The sequence below is a fragment of the Psammomys obesus genome, unplaced genomic scaffold, assembly GCF_907164565.1.
Source record: "Psammomys obesus unplaced genomic scaffold, mPsaObe1.curated_primary_1811, whole genome shotgun sequence".
Lineage (NCBI taxonomy): Eukaryota > Metazoa > Chordata > Mammalia > Rodentia > Muridae > Psammomys > Psammomys obesus.
This window is the reverse complement of record NW_026596244.1, coordinates 4,906,896-4,921,759: the sequence shown is the minus strand read 5'-3', so window position 1 is coordinate 4,921,759 and position 14,864 is coordinate 4,906,896. Positions and strand designations below refer to the sequence as shown.

At 35.9% G+C, this 14,864-nt stretch overlaps 1 protein-coding gene across 1 annotated transcript in view; it reads right to left on the bottom strand.

Moving 5' to 3' along the window:
- The window catches only part of Fstl5 (follistatin like 5), a 687,984-nt gene that overhangs the window by 353,987 nt on the left and 319,133 nt on the right, over nt 1-14,864 (bottom strand). The window contains exon 5 of the mRNA XM_055596667.1: nt 12,082-12,278. Coding sequence (XP_055452642.1) covers nt 12,082-12,278 — 197 coding nt within the window. The remainder of the gene's footprint in view (nt 1-12,081; nt 12,279-14,864) is intronic.

Below are 14,864 nucleotides of genomic sequence, written 5' to 3'. Positions count from 1 at the left end.
ATCTTTAATAGAAGATTTCAGAATACTACCCATTTTGTTACTGTACATTTTAGTAATTATTCTATTTTATTATTTGTTTGCACTATTTTTGACTGACAAGGTAACAAACTAACTAAAACGTATGAATATACATGAAATAAGTAATATAAAGTTTAGAATTTGTTATTTTAGGTTCCAGGTTAGAGTCTCAGAATATAGTTCCATAGACAAGGAAATGCTACCCTACAGAATACAGTGTAGGACTTGATTATTCTTTGTAAGACAAATTGGACATTTCCCAATTACCCCTTTGGTACTGCTAAAGCAGTTTTAAAAGAAAGGAAATGTTTTGAGGCCCCAAGAAGAAACAGGACCCCTCTTCTCCAATGTCAAGTCAAAGCCTTTTCAGGAAAATTAGCAGTAATCTCTGTGGAGGCTAAAAATATAACATGAATGTTCCATTCACATACAAATATTACACTAAAATAGCAATGAAATATGCTTAAGGCCTAAGCCTATATGATGTTTAAATGGTCTCATTTTTCTCCTACATATTTCCTAGCAGTCTCACAAACAAAATCATTAACTTTGATTATATGAAGATATCCTAATTCCCTGCATCTCTATTTTGACCTTACCCATCATACTTCTATCACGTGTACAGCAGAGCACTCCTACAGCATCCTGTAGGTTTCTGGGTAACGGTTAGTAGATGGCTTTAAAGCATACTAGAATGGAGTCCATGGCCACTGTGAATACAGTGGGGTGAACTCGCCTTTGAGAAGTTCAGATTCCACAGAACTACATCTGTTTCTGGGTGTCTTTTATTCTATATGTGTCGATTTTTATATTGTAATGTCTTTAAATAAATTCTCACCCTGTTTTATACTGCATGTTCTAAAATTAATGTTGTAAAGTTTAAAATTCTGGGTTTGGCTGAGTGCAGGTCCCTATATGAGAAATTGAAACCTCATTGACAGTGTGGAACCATGCGTCAGTCCCTACTTATGTGACACTCTGAAGTCCCATGATCCCTTTTTGATTTAATACATGCTTCTTATCTTCCAAGCCTAACTAACATTCCCCTCTAAGGAAATCCAGTATTCTGAACAAAGAATTATTTCACTTCACTTTCTTGCAAAAGCTTGGTCTAGCACGAGTCCAGTATACTGATTCACTCTAAAATGCTGTAACTTGGTACAAGAATCTGTAAGTTTTGGGTGAGCTTCTGAGATTATGGAAACAACAACACAAAGAAAGCAAAAAGGGAATGTAAATGACAAGGGAGGAAAGAGAAAGAAAGAGAAAGAATAGGGATAAAAATATCTACCTCTTAAAAATTTAGTTGGAAGCTCTTTTTTATCCTATATCCATTCTAAAGTAGTAGAAACCAGACAAAAGATAACTTGGCATTTTAGATTATTTCTTCTGCCCAAATTAAACTTCTCCAGATAGAAAATGGAAAGATGAATAGAAAATTGATATTTGGTTGATAGATAATAAATAAACTCACTCCTTTGAGTTATGAGAAATTCAGATAAATTACTATTCCCCCATAATACAGAAATATCATTAGATTCTGATTTCTTCTTCTATCCACTCCTATTCCCTCAACATTCCTACTGTTTTCATTATCAAATGCAATGATCCATTTCATTGGAAATGAACTCTCTTTTTTTGGCCTTTTCTCCAATGACACTCAACTGAAACAACCATTTGGTTAAGATTGCAACCACAAACTCATTCTATAAAGCCACAATCACCTTGATACTTAAACCACACAAAGACCCAACAAAAAAAGAGAACTTCAGACATATCTCTCTTATGGACATTGATGCAAAAATACTCAATAAAAGAAAAAAAAGGAAAGAAAAAAATACTTGCAAATGGAATCCAAGAACACATCAAAGATATCATCCACCATGACCAAGTAGGCTTCATCCCAGGCATACAAGGGTGGTTCAATATATGTAAATCCATCAATGTGATCCACCACATAAACAAACTGAAGGAGAAAAATCACATGATCATCTCCTTAGATGCCGAAAAAGCATTTGACAAAATCCAACACCCATTCATGTTTAAAGTCTTGGAGAGATCAGGGATACAAGGCACATACCTAAACATAGTAAAGGCAATATACAGCAAGCCAATAGCCAACATCAAACTTGGAGAGAAACATAAATCAATTCCACTGAAATCAGGGACAAGAAAAGGCTGCCCACTCTCTCCATATCTCTTCAACATAGTACTTGAAGTCCTAGCCAGAGCAATAAGACAACTAAAGGACATCAAGGGGATACAAATTGGAAAAGAAGAGGTGAAAGTGTCACTATTCGCAGATGATATGGTAGTGTACATGAGCAACCCCCAAAATTCAAACAGAGAAATCCTCCAGCTGATAAACACCTTCAGCAAAGTGGCTGGATACAAAATCAACTCAAAAAAAAAAAAAATCAGAAGCCATCCTGTATACCAAAGACAAAAGGGCCGAGAAAGAAATCAGGGAAACAACACCTTTCACAATAGCCACTAATAACATAAAGTACCTTGGGGTGATTTTAACAAGCAAGTGAAAGACCTGTTTGAAAAAACTTTAAGTCTCTGAAAAAAGAAATTAAAGAAGTATCAGAAGATGGAAAGATTTCCCGTGCTCTTGGATTGGTAGGATTACTATAGTGAAAATGGCCAACTTGCCAAAGCAATCTAGAGATTCAATGCAATTCCCATCAAAATACCAACTCAATTCTTTACAGACCTTGAAAGAAAGATTCTCAGTTTCATATAGAGAAACAAACAAACAAACAAAAAAAACCAGAATCTCCAAAATGATTCTGAACAAAAATAGATCATTTGGAGGTATCTCCATCCCCAATCTCAAGTTGTACTACAGAGCAATAGTAATAAAAACTGCATGGTATTGACATAGAAACAGAAAGGAGGATCAATGAAACCAAATAGAAGATCCAGAAATAAACCCACACACCTATGAATACTCGATTTTTGACAAAAAAAAAAAATCTATTCAATGGAAAAAAGACAGCATCTTCAACAAATGGTGCTAGTCCAACTCGATGTGTACATGCAGAAAAATGAAAATAGATCCATATTTATCACCCTGCACAAAACTAAGTCCAAGTGGATCAAAGACCTCAACATAAAACCAGATACTCTAAATCAGTTAGAAGAAAAGGTGGGGAAGAGCTTAGAACTCATTAGTAAAGGAGACAACTTCCTGGACAGAACAACAGCACAGGCTCTAAGAGCAACAATCAATAAGTGGAACCTCATGAAACTGAAAAGTTTCTGTAAAGTAAAAGACAATGTTGTCAGAACAAAGGACAGCCTTCAGACTGGGAAAGGATCTTCACCAACCCTGTATCTGACAGAGGGCTGATATCCAGCATATATAAAGAACTAAAGAAGCAGAAAAGCAATAAATCAAGTAATCCAATTAAAAATTAGGGTACGGAGCTAAACAGAGAATTCTCTGTAGAGGAATATAGAATGGCAGAGAAACACTTTTTGAATATAGTTTTTATTTATTTACTTTTTGTTTTTTTCTTTTTTTAAATGTTAATTATTATTAGTTATGTTTTATTAACTCTGTATCCCAGCTGTATCCCACTTCCTTATTCCCTCCCTATCCCACCCACCCTCCCTCAGCTTCTCCTTGCCCCTTTCCAAGTCCACTGATTGGGGAGGACCTCCTCCCCTTTTGTATTGCCCTGTTTTATCAGGTATCTTCAGGGCTGGCTGCAAAGTCCTTCTCTGTGGCTTAGCAGGACTGCTCCTCCCTTGGGGGGTGGGGAGGTAAAAGAGCCTGCCATTGGAACTCAATGGCAGAGAAACACTTAAAGAGATGCTCAACATCCTTAGCCATCAGAAATGATGCAAACTAAAACAACCCTGAGACTTCACCTTACACCCATCAAAATGGCTAAAATCAAATCTCAAATGACAACACATGCTGGATAGGTTGTGGAGAAAGGGGAACCCTTCTTCATTGCTGGTGGAAATGTAAACTGGTACAACCACTTTGGAAATCAATCTGGTGCTTTCTCAGCCAATTAGGAATAGTGCTTTCTCAAGACCCAGCTATGCCACTCCTAGGCATATACCCAGAATTTGCTCAAGTACACAACAAGAACATTTGCTCAACCATGTTTGTAGCAGTTTTATTTGTAATAGCCAAAACCTGGAAACAACCTAGATCCACCTCAATGGAGGAACGGACACAGAAATTGTGGTATTTTTAAACAATGGAATACTGCTCAGCAATCAAAAAATGAGGAAATCATATAATTTGCAGGCAAATGGTGGAATCTAGAAAAGATCATTCTGAGTGAATTATCCCAGAAGAAGAAAGACAAACATGGTATATACTCATTTATATAGACCTATAAGATGTGATAAACATAATGAAATCTACACACCTAAAGAAGATAAACAAGAAAGAAGACTCCAGGTAAGGTGATCAATCCTCACTTAGAAAGACAAATGGGATGGGCATTGGACATAAGAGAAAACAAGTAACAGGACAGGAGCCTACTTCAGAGGGCTTCTGAAAGACTTACCTATCAGTGTATCAAAGCAGATACTAAGACTCATAACCAAACCTTCGGCAGAGTGCAGGGAATCATATGAAAGAAGGGGAGTTAGTATGACATGGAGAGGATAGGAGCTCCACAAAGGGTCTTTTCTGAGTCTGATACTCCACCAATGACCATGTATGGATATAATCTAGAACCTCTGCTTGGATGTAGCTCAGTAACCAAGTGGGTACCCTATTAAGGGGAACAGGGACTATTTCTGACATGAATTCAATGCCAGGCTCTTTGACCTCCTCACCTCCCCAAGGGAGGAACAGTCCTGCTAGGCCACAGAGGAGGACTTTGCAGCCAGTCTTGAAGATACCTGATAAAATAGGGTCAGATGAAAGGGAAAGGGGTCCTCCCCAATCAGTGGACTTTGAAAGGGGCAGGGAGGAGATGAGGGAGGGAGGGTGGGATTGGGAGGGAATGAGGGAGCGGGATACAGATTTAATAAAATGTAACTAATAATAAAAATTAAAAAAAGAAAAAAGATTGCAACCACATTTTAAAAAATTGTATATTTGTTAAGAATTTGCAGTGAGCAATGTCACACACAAATACATATCCACACTGGGTGTTAAGACTACTTGAACTATATTACTTCAAAGACAGTCTTCTTAGAAGCAAGTATTACTGAAGTCAAATTTCATGAAAAAGTCAGAGAGTGTTGAAAGCTTAGTGTTAAAGAAGAAAATTTAATGGAAGAGAGAAACTCAATGACAGATACCTGTTTAGATTTGGGGAGAGGAAGAAAGCTGGCGACCTTACAACTCTCCAGCATAGATCTAAGGCAAAAGTGTGCATGGTTCTTTCCAGTTAAAGTAAGACCAATCACTCAGAATGAGATTCAGATAAGAGGTGGCTAATTTGAGAATATACGGAACATCACTAGAATTGAGCAAATAATGCTTCTTTCTACTCATTTTCAACCAAGGATGAGCTTTCAAACCTGAAGGAGCAAAATAATTTAACTAAAAATATGATCTCCATCACACAATATTTGACTGAAATCTGTAAGAGGAGTTCTGTATTTTTCCCCTTAGAACTAATTTTGGTACCTTACCATCCTGCTCTGTATCATTTGCAGATACTGAAACCCTTGAATTAAAAGTGCTCCAAGAGTGAGTCTTACTTAAGGAAAGAAGCTATGAAAATGCCTCTCCATTTCAAATATCTACAAATATGGCAGAAGAGATAGACCAGAGATGTCACTAGTTTCTTTGTATTGTCAGGTGAGCCACTTCAGGGGAGATGGCGGCAAGCATTGTCTTCAGATGTCATTTATTTTATCCTCTTCAACTTAGTATGTACGGAACTTATGTGTTAGAAATTATAAAATGTAATATAGTTAGCTATGTAAATTGCCAAGAAGATGACAAGGTAGAACTATATTATTTTGAGTGATAATGAAATTGCAACCACAAGAAACCGAGATTTAGAGCTGACAGTTGTAGAAACTGTATCTTGGGTGTTTAAGTTTTTCAGGGCTTCATGATCAGCATGTACCAGCATTCAACTGTAATGCATTACTCCATCAATGACATCAGAGGTCATTGGGCAGTTCTGCCTACCTGCAGTACCCCTTTAGCACTACACTGACTTTCCTACTGAGGTCACAGGCTACACATCCCAACCAAAATGGAATCATATAAACTAACCCTATCACAAATCAGTCTATCTCAAGTATCTTCACAACTGAACTTTAAGCACCATCTATCCAAGTCAAGACCAGCTAAGCCAAGACTGTTTGTCTTTGTCCTTAATAATCTCTTTTTTATATGAACAGTACATCCTCTTTGTCCAGTTTATAACAGATACTCCTCATAAGACAACTTCTTTGTGTTCCTGCATATGAATATGAACAGGATTGCACAGATCCACCTTTACTGTCATGGTACTCTGTATCATACTGTAGATGCTCGGCTACTGAGAGCTCATAGCTGAGTACCTGTCAGAATTGCACCCTTCCTTTTCTGTGAATTTCAGAATTCGGAAAGTTGTCCGTGGGTCAGTTTCATCCTGGTCCAGCTACTTTTACTCTCCTCCAGATGTTGATCTAAAAGCCACTTCCTGACAAAATTTCCACATGCTAATCTTAGTTTCAGAACCTAATCTGTGAGACATGTCTTTTTCATGATAAAAACGTAGCTAGGATCTTATCCTTAATTTTTAAAATTTTGGCGACAGTTATACATATTAGACACTGTAGATTCAGTGTAATTTTTTTCTCATATTCTATCCCATAGTGCACTGCAAACAGTTATGGGGGAAAGGTCTGGCTGTATCCAATCACTCAGAAATCTACAGTGCATCTTATAACTGAAGATTTATTTCTGTAAGACTAAAATAGAAGTACAAAGGTAGAAGTAGAATCTGAAATCAGGTTAGACCCCAAAAGTGAAAGAAGACAGGAAACGTTTGGGAGCCTATCACAACAGATATCCTCTAAAAGGAGTCACCCACCAGGGGATCGAGGAAGATTCAGAGAGAGCCAAATTTTGAGCAAAGCTCAGAGAGTCTTATGGAAGAAGGGGGAAATAGAAAGATTTGGAGGATGACAGAAGCCCCCCAAGGAGACCAACAAAGCCAAAAAATCTGGGCCCAGGGGAAAGTGCAGAGACTGATGCATCAACCAAAGACCACGCATACAGAAGACCTAGACCCCTTCCTGCTCAGATATAGCCCCAAAGAAAACTCAGTCTCCATGTTGGTTTCCCTAATAAGAGGAGAAGAAACAGTCTCTGACATAAACTCAATTGCCTGCTCCTCGATCACTTCTTCCTTGATGGGGTGACCTAGCCAGCCCATAGGGAAAGAGGATCCAGGCAGTCCTGATAGGATCAGATAGGCTAAGGTCAGACAGTACAGGAGGAGGACTTCCCCTACTAGTTGACTAGGAAAGAAGAATAGGAGACGAAGAGGGAGGGAGGGTGAGATGGGGAGGAGATGAGGGAGGAGGCTATAACTGGAATACAACGTGAATAAATTGTAAATAATAATAATAGTAATAATAATAAAAAAATAAAAATAGAATCTGGATTATGGTAATGTAACTGAATATATACATACATAGTAAATATTTAAATAATTAAACATATTTAATTAAAATGCAGTAATTAATAAAATAAGTCTCAAATTTAAAATAATAATTTCATTCTTTTTAACATATTATTTTAAATTTAATATTTTAATTAAGCATCTTAAAATTCTTTTAGAGTTTTATACATGTATAAACTGTATTTTGATCAAATATAACTTAATTTATAGGAAAAACTACATGTACATAAATGTTTAAAGTTTAATATTATCAAGAAACATTTTAGCTCAATGTATATCAGCATCCCAAAGTAAAATATGTGTTATTTAACTTATGTTTGGTTCCGTTTAACATCCACCTATAAAGATATGACTACAGGTGTTCTAGGAAACGTAGACCTCCATGGTTGCAGAGGAAAACATTTATGTGTCTCTGGAGAGACCCCTAGGACTCACTAACATGCTAATATATGGAATTGTTATATGAGATCCTCAGGGATGAATAAAGTAGATTTCATGCCCTCATTTCTTTTAATTTATCAGTATAACAAAAATGTTTTTCTATTTATATTATAATTTTCCATTATTAATCCATCACTTAAAATATTTTGCATGTTTGAAGCTGTGCACACATGCTCAGTTATAACTTCAACTAATGTTTGATTGCTTTTACACATCATACATGAAAGATGCTAAGGTTAGGCATAATGAAAAAATTTCTCTACTACTGACTCACTAGCTCTAAAAAGGTGTCCTCTTTCCCTCCATTATCATCCCACTGTGCCTTCATGAAAGTCTGATTTGGTGTTACATCCAACGTCATGCTGCCTGTGTACTTATTATCTTTATAAAAAAAAACTTATATATACCAAACCACAACAGTTGTTACATCAAATTTAAGTCATTAATGACCCTTGAGAGAGTATGAGAAATTGAGCATATGACTTGTCAAACATTACACAGCAAATAAGTAGCTTTATAAAGTTACAGTCAAAGTTCTTGACTGCAAATTTGTGATCACACACACACACACACAAAAAAAAAAAAGATAATTCAAAGTATTGTAGGACGTCTTTACTTTAAGCTCCAGTTCCTTTGCAAACAAAATATTCTGTTTTGATCTTGGGAAAGGAATATCCTAAGAGTCGTTGCCACTTACTGTTTAATATTGCCTTTTAAACCCTACTAGACCTTCAAAGGCAGTGATAAATCTCTCCAGTGGCCTAAAAACAATTTTATCAATTTCATGCAGTATTATCCCATTAAAATTTTAAGACTTTACATTAAATTTGCATTTTATTTGAACACATTCTACATAGCAAAATAAGTTGTGTGTGTTTATTATCATTTGTGTTAGGCTGTAATCAAGAAGGAGGATTTGAATGTTCATCTCCACAACCAGTCAGCTCATTTTAGCTAACATTTTTCTTCCTGCTAACAAGTTCTTAACTATGATGCTTTCAAGTTGTTAACTGTAATCTTGTCATCTTTAATTACTGCTTTTTATTGTGAATTTTCCCTCAACAAGACAAGGCTGTATCTGCTGATTCACTTTAAAATATGCATGAGAAACTCTAGAGTATATCTGCACTACAGACAGTAAAGACAAAAATACATGGAGACAACTCCCAGGCTGTATTCATAAAATCTCACAGAGAAGGTATAGTTATTAATTATCACTTGTAACCAGGTATATCTTAGAATAACATATTGTATATTATTTGGTGAAAATGGTTTTTAAATTATTGACAGATATCATTAAAACCTTTGCACTTTACTTCTTAAAACCTAATTACTTTTTATATTTATTATTACAGGATATCTGTTAAATTTTAAGAATATATCATGTATATTAAACATTATAACGCTTGTCATATATATATGTATATATATATGTCAAGGGTTACTATATATATATATATATATATACATTGTTTAAATAAATAATCAAACCCTCAGAACAATAGGCAAAAACCTCTTAAAACATATTTATCACATATTTTCCAAGGATCCCATATAAATGTTTTTTTTTTTTCTTATATTTTTGGTTGTGAGCCTAGCCTTTAATGGCTAAGCCATCTCTTCAGCCCATGTTTTGTTTTATCTAAATAGCTACTGGAGGGTGAAATACCAGCACTTTCTATATACAGGAGAATCATTAAAGAGCCCATGAGTACTTATGAGTGGATATTAGCTGTTAAGTAAATGATAATCAAGCTACAAAATGGTGACCCAAAGAAGTTAGGTAAAGAGGAGGTCTCTAAGGGGAGGGGGGATGCATTGACCACCCTGGGAAGGGGAAATAGAAGTAATTTTGTATGTAGACTGGGGATTGTTGGGAACAAGAGCAAGAAGTATGGGGAGGGGGAGGAAGACAATATGGAGAGACCACTGGACTAGGGAGGTGGTGTGGAAACCTGGTGCAGTGGAAACTTCCCGGAATCTATGTGCATGACCCGAGTGAGAACTCCTAGTAATAAAAGATACAGAATATGAACTGGTCATCTATTGTAGCCAGACAAGGTTTCCAGTACTGAGACTAGGTTATAGTCAATTGAGTTGTTGGCTTAGGGGAATCTCCCATCTAGATCTCTAAACAACCAAGGCTGATGCTTGGACAGAAGGTTACTCTCTAAAAGCTGATAGTGGGGCCCCACTGCAGAGCAAAACATCTACATTGATGGCAGAGAGGTTGAGCTGGTGCCTGCATAAAGTCTTCCCCCATATGTTGTAGTCTCTGGCCTGAGAAGGCCCTGCGGTGGCTATGGGAAGAGAAGCCTGGTAACCACCCCAGCCACAAAACTCTCCACCTACAATCTGGCCTGCCCGAAAGATGTTCTGAGGCAATGGTAGCAGAGTATTTGTGGAAGTGGCCAGCCAATGCTTGGTTTAACTTGAGGCCCATGCCTCTATAAGGAGTCTATGCTGTCTATTGACTGAAAGGACAGGAACTACTTGCTGGATAGCCCACAGCTCTAGGATAGAACCAAAAACAACTAGCAAAAGAAAAAAAAAATATCAGTGAAATGAGAAACAATTCCCAATGATATTCTGCTATACTTAGATTAGTGCTTTGTCATCAGAGGCTTCTTCTAGCAATAGATGGGAGTGAGTGAAGAGATCTACATTGTACAGAGAGTCTGTATTGAAGGTGCCCAATCTGGTTCCTTCCTTTGGATATTGGGGAACGACATAGAAAAGGGTCTGTATGGGTCTGCACTAGGTCCTCTGCATATATGTTAAGGCTGTTAGTTTGATGATTTTGGAGTCTCCTAACAGTGGGAGCAATGTTTCTATGATTCTCTTTCCTGCTCTTGAGACCCTTTTCCTCCTTTGGATTGTCTTGTTCAGTCTTGGTATGAGGCCTTTTGCCTAGTTTTATCTTCTTCTTCTTCTTTTTTTTTCCCCCTATTTGGCTGTAGCATTTTGCAGACCTGCTCTTTTCTGAATAGAAAATTGAGGGGGAGGATGTTTGGGGATAGAAGAGATGGGAAGAACAGCTGGGAGGAATAGAAGGAGAGGAAACTGTGATTGTGATACAGTGTATGAAAGAAGGATTCATACTTAATAAAAGCAAAAAAGAGTCCATGAAGTTACAAAGGTAAATAAAAAATATTAAGAATAATTCCATATTCTAAATTTGATAGCCTCGAAAATTAGATAAATTCTTGAAAGATATGATTTTCTAAAATGGACATGTTGAAATATATGTATATCTATAAAGATATTCTATCATCAGTTACTGATAGTTCAAACTGAAAAAAGACTAGGCTGAGATGTGTTCTATCAAACACTTGAGATATAAATTGTTAACAAAGTTCTTTCAGAGGACAGAAATGAACACTTTCTTATTTCATGAGTCCTGCATTGCTTAAGATTCAAAGACAAACAAAGGACATAAGATTACAGGTAAATGGTCCATGACCATATGCAGCTTTAAAGCCAATGATGACACACGGTAATCAACTTCTGAGCAGTAAAAATTTCAGAGCTCTACCCCGCAGCAGCGTGCATCATTGTCCACAGTGGCGATCTTACAAGATCCACAACATAGCTCATAGTTTTGCTTAAGATATAGAATATATCACAAGCACATATTTCTTGTAAATTATAAAATAGTGCAGTATTAAGTAAATGTTTCTGATAAATTAGCTAAGTCTTTTGTATGTTTGTTTGTTTGTTTGTTTGTTTTACCCTGTGGCTTGGCGATAGAAGCCAGGCACACACACACTTGCTAGCCCAAGTCTTTGACTTTCTGAGACAGAATCAAATTGTGTATCTCAGTCCAGTTTCATTCCCACCATCTCTTTGCATATACCTCCATAACCAGTTATATAGTCAGATCTTAACATTTAATTTCCACTCATTTGATAATATGAACTAAATATATTATTTAAATATAGAAATTTTCACAAATATAAAACTATGTTCTATATTTAAGAAAGGCATTTTATTTAATCATTGATCATACCTGAGTTAGTTCATTAATATCTACAAGTCCATTACTGTCTGCATCAAAATACTTGAACATTTGATCCACCAACGGCTTCTTCCTAGATATGTCATCACTGTTAGGATTCTCATTTTCTTGTGTAATGTACTTTTGGTTTTGTAAATCTAAAAGCATACTTTTCATCTTGCTGTACTCAGTGGCCAGGCAGTTGTCTCCTGCAACAAAAAATTTGAGTTATTTTTGAAGCAATTTTATTGAGAAAAATTATTTTATTAATTTGTAACAATTGATCCTATATGGGCAAAGTATGCAACATTTTTAATTTCTAATTTTGCACACTTTTAAACTTGGAAAAAATGAATGAACTTCTCTCAAGGTGCTGGAAAACATTTTTCTGCCAAGGTGACAAAGTATTTACTATGTTTTTTTTCTTTTTTTGAGAAATACATTAATACTTGCAAACAGAAAAGTATATGACCAACTGGGTATAGAGTTTAAATTAACTGAAGCAGTTTTTATCTTAACAATAAAGTTATATATTGATAAACTCAAATGTGCTGCTGCTGATGAACTGCTCTGGAGAAATGGCTCTGCAACAGCAGCAGTTGCTTCTCTTGTACACGGCCACACGTTGGCTACTGCCACCCATATGAGTTGGTTCTCAACAACCTGGTACTCCATCTCCAGAGGCTCGGCACCCTGTTCTGCCCTCCGCAGATATCCGCTCTCAGGCGACACATGCACACACAAGCATACCCATAAATAAACTTTTAAAGAAAATGAGTTTCAAATAAACAGGCAAAGGGTTAGAATCTGACTGATTTTGTAATTAAGCTTATTCATCTCTGGTACCCCCAAAATTTTACCACACCACACAGATTAAGTTAAATATATATATTTAAAATATTTTTACTTATTTTAAAGAAACTCTCCTGTATTTTGGTCTGTCTGTCTATATTTAACACTTTCCCACCCCCTTGTAAAAATATCCTTACTGGCACTAAGCTCATATTAGGATCTTCCCACATTCCTTTCCTTACTGCTATGGTATCTCCTTAACTCTTTTTAAAGTACTGAGATTATTACTGAGATTATTGAGTCAGGTGTTTTCATTTTATACCTTGAAGTTTCAACATTTCAAATCTCAACTCCCATTTAAAATTAATTGTAATAAACATTATTAACATATTTTCAGTATCTCCTGTGTATACATCTTAATAATAGGGGCATTAAAATTAATTTAAATAATTGCACACCTAATGTTTCTCTCAAAAATAAAACCAAGCAAAATTTAAAACTAACACAACTTCTCTGGTATTTTCAGTTAATTATTTCACAGAGGATTTGGTTTTACACATCCCTGTGATGAGGCCTGTAAAAGTGGAATATTGAAAGATAATGTATCCCGCTGACAAGAAATGTGACATAAAGCATATTATAAAATGGCAGTGATTGGAGCAATTATGAATGAAACAGTAGGTGCTATTTTAGATGGAAAATTTTACAAAATAATTTTATTTAAAAAAACTAGCTCTATAATTGAGCTGCTTTTGACAATTAGTCTTGACAGCATTGACAATTTTAAAAGAAGATTCCTTAATATGTGTAAATATATGCCTGGGAAGCCTTAGGTTGAGAAACAGTGTTTGAAGTTCCATTCTCTTTCAAGAGAAGATGGAAAACATAATATTCTAAAGAGAAAAAAGGTAATCTTGCTTTTTTATAAAGGGCAATGAGAGTTCTACAATGCAGTGATTTTAGTGTTTAGTAATCCTGTCAAGAAGTCCTTTTTTTTTACAACAAAAAGTAAGTGTACTGCTAGAGAATAAGTCAATTTAACATTATTCTCTTCTTACTGAACAATAATAATAGGAATGTTTTCATAATAGCAAAGAATTCACTTCAGAAAGAGTGAAGTGATTAAATGTAGAGCCATATCTGGCAAACTTTGTAAATGGAGGAGCAGCAGAAGTCAGTGCTTCAGGCATGTGTATAGTTATACACACATGTGCATCATGAAGAAGAGACTTCTCTGAGAAAGAATGACAAAGCACGGCAAACTATGCTAATATCTCTGGCTTGAATTAATATACAAAATAAAATACAAGGTAAGTTCTTCAAAACAAATATAAATGTTTAGATGGTATTTCAGTTAGGAAAGGGTAAAGTAGAATAATCTTTTGAATCCAGATATAAATGATGTCTAAGTAGAAAATCTGCAAACGCTAACCTTTCCCCCTCTCAGTAGTACCTTGATTTCTCCTTGAGATCAGAGGGTGAAAAGTATGCATTCGGAGGTTGAGTTTAGACTACAAACAACAGAGATTTCAAAATGTCAATGAGAATTGGAATGGAAGAAAAAGGAAAGCATGACACGTATTCTAAGGAACATTTAAATTTGGACTAAATCAATTTGAAACTTTGATACTCTAATTTTTATCTAGTCAGGACTAGAGAGATGGATGTCTCAGAGGTTAACAGCAATTGCTGCTTTTGCAAAGAGGACCCAGATTCAATCCCCAGCAATCACTAAAGATGGCTCACAAACACCTGTAACTTCAGCTCCAGGGAATGAGACAACTTTTTCTAGCCTCTCAAGGCAAATACTTTTATTCGTTTATACCTACCTACTTTCACACCTACCTCCATAATACACACACACTCACAAACACACACATGCCACAGAGAGAGAGAGCTAATTAAAATAAATTTATTCTTTAAAAGTATGATGTGTTTTAGTAAATTAGTGGTTATAGGGTCTTGTCCAACAACAGAGATTTATTTCATCAGCACTAATCATT